At 45.1% G+C, this 9,034-nt stretch overlaps 1 protein-coding gene across 1 annotated transcript in view; it reads left to right on the plus strand.

Moving 5' to 3' along the window:
* The window catches only part of LOC310791583 (intermembrane lipid transfer protein VPS13C-like), a gene marked incomplete at its 5' end in the record, with an annotated part of 101,032 nt that overhangs the window by 47,272 nt on the left and 44,726 nt on the right, over window positions 1–9,034 (plus strand). The window contains 7 exons of the mRNA XM_083653250.1: window positions 764–924; window positions 1,289–1,410; window positions 2,708–3,005; window positions 4,364–4,753; window positions 5,781–5,885; window positions 6,816–6,986; window positions 7,180–7,305. Of these exons, the coding sequence (XP_083509376.1) occupies window positions 764–924; window positions 1,289–1,410; window positions 2,708–3,005; window positions 4,364–4,753; window positions 5,781–5,885; window positions 6,816–6,986; window positions 7,180–7,305 (1,373 nt within the window). The remainder of the gene's footprint in view (window positions 1–763; window positions 925–1,288; window positions 1,411–2,707; window positions 3,006–4,363; window positions 4,754–5,780; window positions 5,886–6,815; window positions 6,987–7,179; window positions 7,306–9,034) is intronic.

Here is a 9,034-nt window from a genome sequence, read left to right on the forward strand (position 1 = left end):
ATAATGTGTCTGGACTTGGATTTTGTACGCCACATATACTGGCATGTATACTTCTTTCAGTAGATGCAGGGTTTTCCCTGGCTTTTTGGAGGGCTTAGGTGCTGTGGCGTCAGGGGCTGCTTGGTGGCTACTTCATTTTGGACCATTAATATGACCATATCTGTGTACAAACATGTGGAAAAGCCACAGCAGCTAATAAATAAACAACACCCAAAAAGACAAACCTGTGCCCTGCTGACCGCCACTGGGGACCAACATTGATTTGACATTTATTCGGCTTACTGGTGCTGCCCAAAACTGATTTGGTGCTGTGCCTGAGCCTCATAATGGTAGGGAAAACATGTGGTAATGGATTTTCAGAAAACGCTTCAAAATCATATAAGTCTATAAGTTTGTGAAGGTTATCTGGCCGCAGTTTCATCATTTACTTAACTTGACTATGACTTCTGTGGTTGTCATATTACTATATAAATGTGATATAAATTATATTGACTTACTTCCCGATGACGGAACCAGGAAGTACATGACTTCTGTGGTTGGTCTACAAAAATAGTCATCCTTGCGCTGCTCTATTATGGAAGCCTTGAGAGGCGAGAGATAAATCAAATCCGGTGATCCATTTTGTTGAGGAAGTGAAGGAGGCTGAGGTGGGAGTCTGTGTGCGCCTCCCTCTATAAATACATCTTTATATGTGAATACATTTTTATTTTTTTTACCTTTACCTTTATTTAAACAGGTAAAATATGTTGTGTCCTCCCCCTAGTTCCTTCAGGTTACAGTGAGATCTGTAACATCGCTCTGGACAAGCCGGGCCGGCGGCTGTATAACGTGCGCGGGGCGCAGCTGCAGCAGGCCGTGTCCGTGGTGCTCCAGGTCGACGCCATCCAGGGGAACAAGGTCATCACCGTCCGCTCGCCGCTGCAGGTCGGTTCAGTCTGCTTCACTTTAACCCTTAAAGGCCACAGGGCTATCAAACCCAATGTCATCCAAAAGGTTCTGAACAGATTTGCACGAAACTTGGCAGAAAGGTTGGTTATGTGCCAACTTAGAAGTCATTAACTTTCCACACCCACTAGCCACAAGGGGGCGTAACAGGCCGCGGCGGAGGTATACCCTCTAGTTCAATTTGTAACACTTCAGTCATTCATGTTCGCTGTTTAGTTATAGTTTGATATACTTTCTCAGGTCAATGTGATGTACTCAGTTCTCTGGAATGCATTGGGAACCTTGAAAATAGAAAGGAAGATAATGGTAATAATTCTGCTGAGACCTCTGCCTCTGCTTCCAGATAAAGAATCATTTCTCGGTGCCCTTCTCCATCCTGAAGTACTGTCCGTCCTCCAGCAGCCTGCTGACGCTCGGAGTCGCCGAGCCAGAGAAAGAGTTCCACGTCGCCTTGGAAACCTACAGGTATATACAATCCAGATTAGTGATGGGATATTTCGGGATATCGGTTTTGGATGCCGATACTGATGTAATTCACACATCGGATATCGGACGGACGTCGCAAAAATACGTTCCATTCCAGATTCCAGTCATAGCTTGCTCTGGACCATAAACCCACATGAAACAGCAGTTGTAGTAACCACATGTAGTTGTTGCTTGCCTTGTCCTAAGAATTTCATTGTTCAGAATGACTTTGTGTTATACTGTGCAGATCCATGATAGATGTTTGTCAGAATTTGAAAATGTATGTGTATAAATGAAGAGTTCATTTGCAAAAAAAGGTTAAACGCCATTCTTAAAATGAACAACACCTGTTTGATACTCCCTGGAGTGCACATAGAAAATATTATTGAGGTGATTTATGTGAAAATTATCAGATGAATATGTTTTAGTTATGATTGATAATACAAATTCCCCAAAAATAAATAAATTACAGTATAAATACATCAATATATTAAATAAAATTATAAAATATCCAAATGAATACCTGTTTTTGCAAATTAACTCTTCATATATATATATATATATATATATATATATATATATATATATATGTATATACAGATCTTTTCCAAAAAATTTGAATATCATGGAAATACCATGGATGAACGTGGGCTTCAGCAGTTTGTCAAGCAAAGACGATTCAAATATTTGTCGGAGATTCAGGGGGAGTGGACTGAGGCTGGAGTCAGTCATAACTGAGAAGTAACTGCTGATTTTCTTCACACTATTCTAATTTCTTGAAATACTGTTTGGGGGGTTTCTGGAGCTGTAGGCCAACATTATGAAAAATCAAACAAATAAAGGCTAGAAATATTTCACTTTGTGTGTAATGAATCTATAATCTATGAAAGTTTCACTTTTTGAAAGGAATTATGGAAAAAAAAAAACTTCATGATATATTTTTTTTTTGGAAAGGATCTGTATGTATATGTATATGTATATGTATTTGTTTCCAGGTGAAACTGTAAAGCAGACCGTAAATCCTCAACTTTTGTGTCCAGTAGACAGAAATGTTTTCTGCCTGCTTCAGACAGTTTTAAGCCCATGGCACATGAAACAAACACAGACAAACACAGATGTTTGTTTGGTGTGCCATGGCTGTCTGTCCTTGTTTGGAGACATTTTCCGTTGTAGGACATTTGATTAGTGTACCATGGGCTTTAGCTTTGCAGCCCTGCAGGCAGGCGTTAGTGAGTATTGATTGATTGATTGATTGATTTAGTATGTGTGACCTCTGCCTACACCCTCCCCTCCCCAGGGCCCAGCTGTTTGTGCGCCCGGCAGGCCATCTGGAGGGGCTATACGGAGCCTCCTCCACCTGCGTGTCGTGGAAGGAGCAGGTGCACCGCAGCTCTGAGGTGCGCTCTGTGCTGCGCTGCCCGGCCACAGACAGCAGCTTCCTGCCTCTGAGCCTCAACACGCTGGCGCAGCCCGACAGCCTGCAGCACATCACCAGCGCCGGAGGGGAGGACTGGGACCCCGCCTACATCATCCACCTGCACCCTGTGGCCACGCTGCGCAACCTGCTGCCCTACACGCTGCGCTACCTGCTGGAGGTACGCTCACCACACATGCTGCCAAGTCTGATCTGAATAGTTTTCTCTCCTGTGTTTATGAGTTAAGAACAGGTGGGGAAAGGTTTTTGCCAGGATCATTTTTCTAAATTTCTTTTTTTGCCAGGTTTGCCTTTGTAATACTTATTTAATAATTAATATTAATATTAAGCTCAGAATTTCCTAGATTAGTTTTGTTTTCTCATTTATTATTTATTATAATAATATGCTACCTGGAGAATGCCACACTTAACACATTCACTGCCAGCCGTTTTTTCAATACTGTAGGTAGGTTCTGCCAAGTTTTTTTTTTGAGGATTCTGGCTCATCTTTCAAGAGCCGAGGATTCTTTTCTGCTAAGATTTTGTGAACACAAATTATCTCAAAAGAACTAATAGAATGTGTGCTTTCTCTGTCTAAAAGAGTTAGTTTGTAGAGTTAGTAGTTATGTAGGCATTAGCAGTAGAATACAGCATGGTTTCAGCGTCTGAAAATTTATGCTGAGATAAATGGCTTTTTGTGAAATTCGATAGAACAGTCACTTTAACCATTTATTTTTGGCGTAAGACGTCAGACATCTAAACAATAGTTTTGAACAGTAATTTCCTCCATAGCAGCAGGAAACCCCCCTCTCCTTCAAACTCCTCCCTCCGTGTGTGTTCTCCTCTCTCCGTGGCTGCAGCGGTACAAGCGAGGCTCTGCCTGTCTGTGCTGCCTGGCTGCTGGCGGCTGCTCTTTGGGCGAGTCTGCATGAGTCGTTTCGGTTGTGAGCTCAGCTGGAATGAAGCTGCGTGCGATTGTGGGCTTTCTGCCGGTGTTTCAAAGTGTGTTGCACGCATAATCTATTATGCAAATTTGCAATCCCCCGCCGCCAGCTCCCAGCGCGATAATGCGCGAAAGCGTTTTCGCCAATCCATTTTACAGTATGAGAATGGTTTCCTCGCGCGTTCCCCTGCAGTTTTGGCTCGGCTTTTTCTAGTCTGGAGAGCACTGTCGCCACTTAGTGGGTCGGTGGAATGGGTTGTACACGTTCGGTGGCTCCCATATTTTTATAGGAGACGTGGTTGATCCACGTCCCACCATCAATTTTTTTTTTGACGACTTGACTCGTCAATGGCAGTCAACCGTTGGATTTTTTTTGACGAGTCAACTCGCCAATGGCAGTGAACGTGTTAAGTCCCTGGAGGGTTTTTAGGCAATTCTCCTTCACATTCAATGATGATTATATTGTATTTTTTGTAATTGATTTTATATTTATAACAACTTGCCTCTCTGGGCTTCCGTCCGTAGTGAGCTAATTGAAACTATTCTAATTGACTCTGATGTGTAAATCTAAGGTGTTTTTATAATCACCTCCCCAGGGTTCAGCAGAGTTCTATGAGCTGCAGGAGGGCAGCTCCTCTGACATCCTGAACGCTCGTATCTCTGGAGAGATGATGGAGCTGGTGCTGTCTCAGTACCAGGGCCGTGACTGGCACGGCCACGTGCGCGTGGACCCGGACCTGCCCGAGTTCTTCCCCGTCTCCTTCACCTGCGACTCGGACCCCCGGCTGACGGCCGACGTGAGCGTGCACGTGACGAGAGCGCACGGCCGCCTGCTGCTGTCGGTCTTCAGCCCGTACTGGATCATCAACAAGACGTCGCGCGTGCTGCAGTACCGCGCCGACGAGCTGTCGGTCAAACACCCCGCAGACTACCGAGATGTGGTGCTCTTCTCCTTCAGGAAGAAGGCCCTGTTCAGCAAGAGCAAGGTAGGCCTGTTAGCACGACCCAGGTGGAAGTCAAAATGCAGACACTTGTTGGTGGTTGAACAAACCCAAAGGATTTATTAACAAAATGTGGTGCGGGCTGTCAGGCAGGAACTCAGGATTCCTGGAAAGCAAGAAAAAAAACAAAATCAGTACTGGACTCCAAAAAACACAGGAGATGAAAGTCAATAGGAAAATTCCTTGGAAGAGGTTAGGATAATGACACGATACCAATCATAAGTCGTTTCAACGATCTGACACAGCTTGAAGGGAGACCAGAGTACAGGTGCATCTAAAAAATAATATCATGGAAAAGTTTTTTTTTTTCATGATTTAATTCAAAAAGTGAAACTTTCATATATTCTAGATTCATTACACATAAAGTTAAATATGTCAAGCCTTTTTTGGTTTAGATTTTGATGATTATGGCTTATCTCATGAAAATCAAAAAATACACTCAATACTTGGTCGGGGCTCCTTTTGCAGGAATGACTGCATCAATGCGGCGTGTGCCGTGGTGTGGTGTGCCGTGGCTTGGCGTGGCGTGGCGTTGGCGTGGCGTGGTGTGGCATGGTCACATACTGAGATGAATGCAGAAAGGCTTTCATTCCCACATTGCTGCAGCAGAAAAAAGTGCAAAACAATGAGATTATAAAGCAAGAGATGTTTCTGCGTTGTATTTATTTGCCAAGTGGTTACAGCAGTTAATGCAGGCGATCATTCTGATAGAAAAATGCACACAAAAAAACATTGTGTTAACAGCAGGATGTTCTTTTTATCTTTTATTATTAAAAAACCCCAATATGCACTCATAAACATATAAATACCTGTAAACATGCAATCAATCAACCAAACTTAAAGCAAAACCATCAAAGACAAACCAAAGGGAAACTAGATTACTGTATGCAAATAAACCAGAGAAACCAAACCACTGTAAAAAAACAAGGAAACAGCTGTGTGCTAACAGCTGTGTGCTAACAGCTGTGTGCTAACAGTGTGTTAACATTGTGTCTCTCCTCCTCTGGTGCAGCTGCAGCTGTGTGTCTCCACCTCCTCCTGGTCAGACGGCTTCTCTCTGGACACGGTGGGCAGTTACGGCTGTGTGCGCTGTCCCTCCACCACCATGGACTACCTGGTAACATCTCATACAGTGCCTCCTCTCAGGGTTCTGTCTGTCTGTCTGTCTGTCTGACAGACAGACAGACAGTCAGACAGACAGACAGACAGTGTGTTAATGTCTGTGTCATGAGCAGTATGAGGCAGACCGTTGGGCAAACTGGTCTGTTATTCCCAAACTGAACTGGTAGCAAGACCAAATGGGAATATACAAATTATAGGAATACAAGTATTCCCCCCATCTGTGTATTTTTGTAGTTGGACCTCCTTTCGTCAATCTAAATGTCAATATATTTTAACACTATTTAATTGTACATATGTTACACAGATGGAAAAAAATAGGAACTTAGAAAGGTTATCCTGGCAAAACGTTTGTCACCTGTTCTTAAAGCATAAGATCACCCACAAATAAAAGTGCAGTCATTATCTCAGCTGATGGAAGCACAGGGGAAGTTGTTTAGTCCACAAAACATTTGTGGAGTTTCACAGCAAAACGCTGTCGCAGCATCCTCTGACCTAAACCATTTGAAGTGGGTGGTGACCAACTTACAGATGTCAAAAAAGGGCTCCATATACTCCTCACTTTGGCTTAATCCAAGTCTGCACAAGCCCTGAGATGCCAAGTTGACTTGAAAAGACATCATTTACACCCTGTTGTTAGCTGAAATATTCATTGTAGCAGGCTACAGTTAGCCACCCCCCTTCTTCTTATTGCACGTGGCTACAGTGAAGATTTCAGCTTAAACAGGGTGTAAATCACATCTGTTCAAGTCAACTTAAACCCGCCCTTTCATCAGCATGGGGGTAAGTAGGCAATGACTTAATTTCCATTTTTTAAACTTATCCTTTAGTCATAAACACAGGAGAGAAAACTATTTATATCAGACTTCTGTGTGTGTGTGTGTGTGTGTGTGTGTGTGTGTGTGCGTGTGCGTGTGTGTGCGTGCAGGTGGGGGTGAGTATCCAGATGAGCAGCTTTAACCTGACCCGTATCGTGACCCTGAGTCCGTTCTTCACGCTGGTCAACAAGTCCTCATACGAGCTGGAGGTGGGCGAGCTGCAGGAGGGAGATGGAGATCACGCCTCCGCCACCAGGTGGCACTACATCGCCTCCACTGAGGTCAGTGAGCCGGACGCTGCCTTTACTTCTCCGCTACTGATGCGCGCGGCCTCCCCAGAACCCGCTGCGTCCTGCGGGTTGGCCCGCCCCGCAGGCGGTCTGGGTCCGAAAATGAGGAAAATTGTTGTCAGTTGTTGTCTTGTGTGTTGCAGTGTGTTTCCAACGGTCAGTTGTTGTCTGTTGTGTGTTTCAGTGTCTGCCTCTGTGGCCGGAGAGCGTGGGGGGCCGCCTCTGTGTTCGAGTCGTCGGGTCTGAATCTTCCTCCAAGTCCTTCTTCTTCAACAAGCAGGACAACGGCACCCTACTGGGCATGGACCAGGTCAGTCTGCAGTAGAGGTCTTCACGGGTCCAAAATCACGGACCCGGACCCTAATGGACCTGGGGAATTTGTGCCCGAACCTGTAATGGACCCGTCTATTATTAGAAATCTGAGACCCGGCCCCGTTCAGATCCGAGACATACCGAGGCAGAGACTAGTGGTGTCGACGTCAAAGTTGCTTGTTAACTGCTACAAGTTGTATATCAAATGAAACTTTGTGCATCTTTATTAACTAACGTTATAGCATTCTCCCCTGGTGGATGCTGCCTAACGCTAGTTAGATAGTACAGTGCCAGTCTCACTCTCTATGCTACCGCCATTCCTTCGCCCAAAAACACACACAACAGCGCTAGAAACAATCACATACATGTTGTGACTTGTGTACTCACCATGCGATCATCGAATAATAATCCAAAAGTACGGGAAACAGTCATCTTCAATTAAATCCATAGCGAGGAACCAGCAAGAGGGTTACCTCTCTGCAACCAGGGTGCGAACTACGGGGGAGCTGGGGGGGCTTTGGCTCCCCTTAAAGAAATAGTAGACCCCCTGAAAACATGACTTGTGAAATTTGGGGGGGTCTCTAAATTATTGACTAATATATATTACCCCATGTATTTTCTATTTCTTTTTCTGTACCTTCATAGTGAATAATGCGTAAAATTACGCTATTTTAATCGTATGATTCAGAGTGTGCTCAATCACTGTCAAATTCACTGTAAGCCCCTACACCGACATGCATGTATTCTTATCATCACCACATCGAAGCGTGGTGGCGCAGGTGCAAATCAAACGTCACTCACGCGGGCAGGTCAGATTAAACAACAGCAAGATGTCAAAAAGAAAACAAGGCAGTTTGACAAACTTTACATTCACGAAGAAATGGAAGCAGCCGTCAGTTGAACAGCAACAAGTCGCTTCTACTTCAAACGCAGATGTGGAAAAAGTGACGACGTGAAGCTGGAATACCTCCGAGTCCTCCCGCATATGGAGGACTGTTTGTGAGATGGAATGCGTCAGGAACTTCACAGTGAGTGGGACATGTGCGTTATGGAGTGGATAAAAGTGTTGGGCAGAGATATCATGTTCTTGTAGATGCAGTGTATATGGAGAGCAGTGCGCCCGTTTCGCCACTGTGCTCTCTCAAGGTTCCTACACACCACCGACGAGTCTAAGCGAGAAACTCGCAAGCACTTGCACTCGCCCTGCAGCGTGGTTGGCTGCCTTGCTGTATTTCCGTCTTCAATTGGTCGATTTCGAAATGCCCCTCCTTCCCCCACGCCATCTTGTCGCTCACCAGCTTGCAAAGCATGCTGGGAGACCTGGCGAGTGGACATCGCAGGCGACAAGACGAGAGGAGGGACCAAAACCGAAATAGACCAATTGAAGACGGGAATACAGCAAGGCAGCCAACCAAGCTGCAGGGCGAGTTGCGAGTACATGCGAGTGCCTGCGAGTTTATCGCTTAGACTCGTCGGTGGTGTGTAGGAACCTTCACCCTCCCTCCCTCTCTGTGTGCGCAGCGCGCTTTTCTCTCTTGGAGAGAAAAGTTGAACACGACAAGAGCTGTATCCGTGTCTTTGAGCGTGCTGAAAAAGTCGGCTCCCCCGAAAGCCACAGTATAGTTCGCACACTGTCTGCAACGAAAATCACTTCCTCGTTTGCCTGAGGCGCATGTGTGCGCATGTGGTCACATGCGCCTCATGTAAACGAGGAAGTCATTTTCATT

The sequence above is a fragment of the Poromitra crassiceps genome (assembly GCF_964638095.1).
Source record: "Poromitra crassiceps genome assembly, chromosome: 16".
NCBI lineage: Eukaryota > Metazoa > Chordata > Actinopteri > Beryciformes > Melamphaidae > Poromitra > Poromitra crassiceps.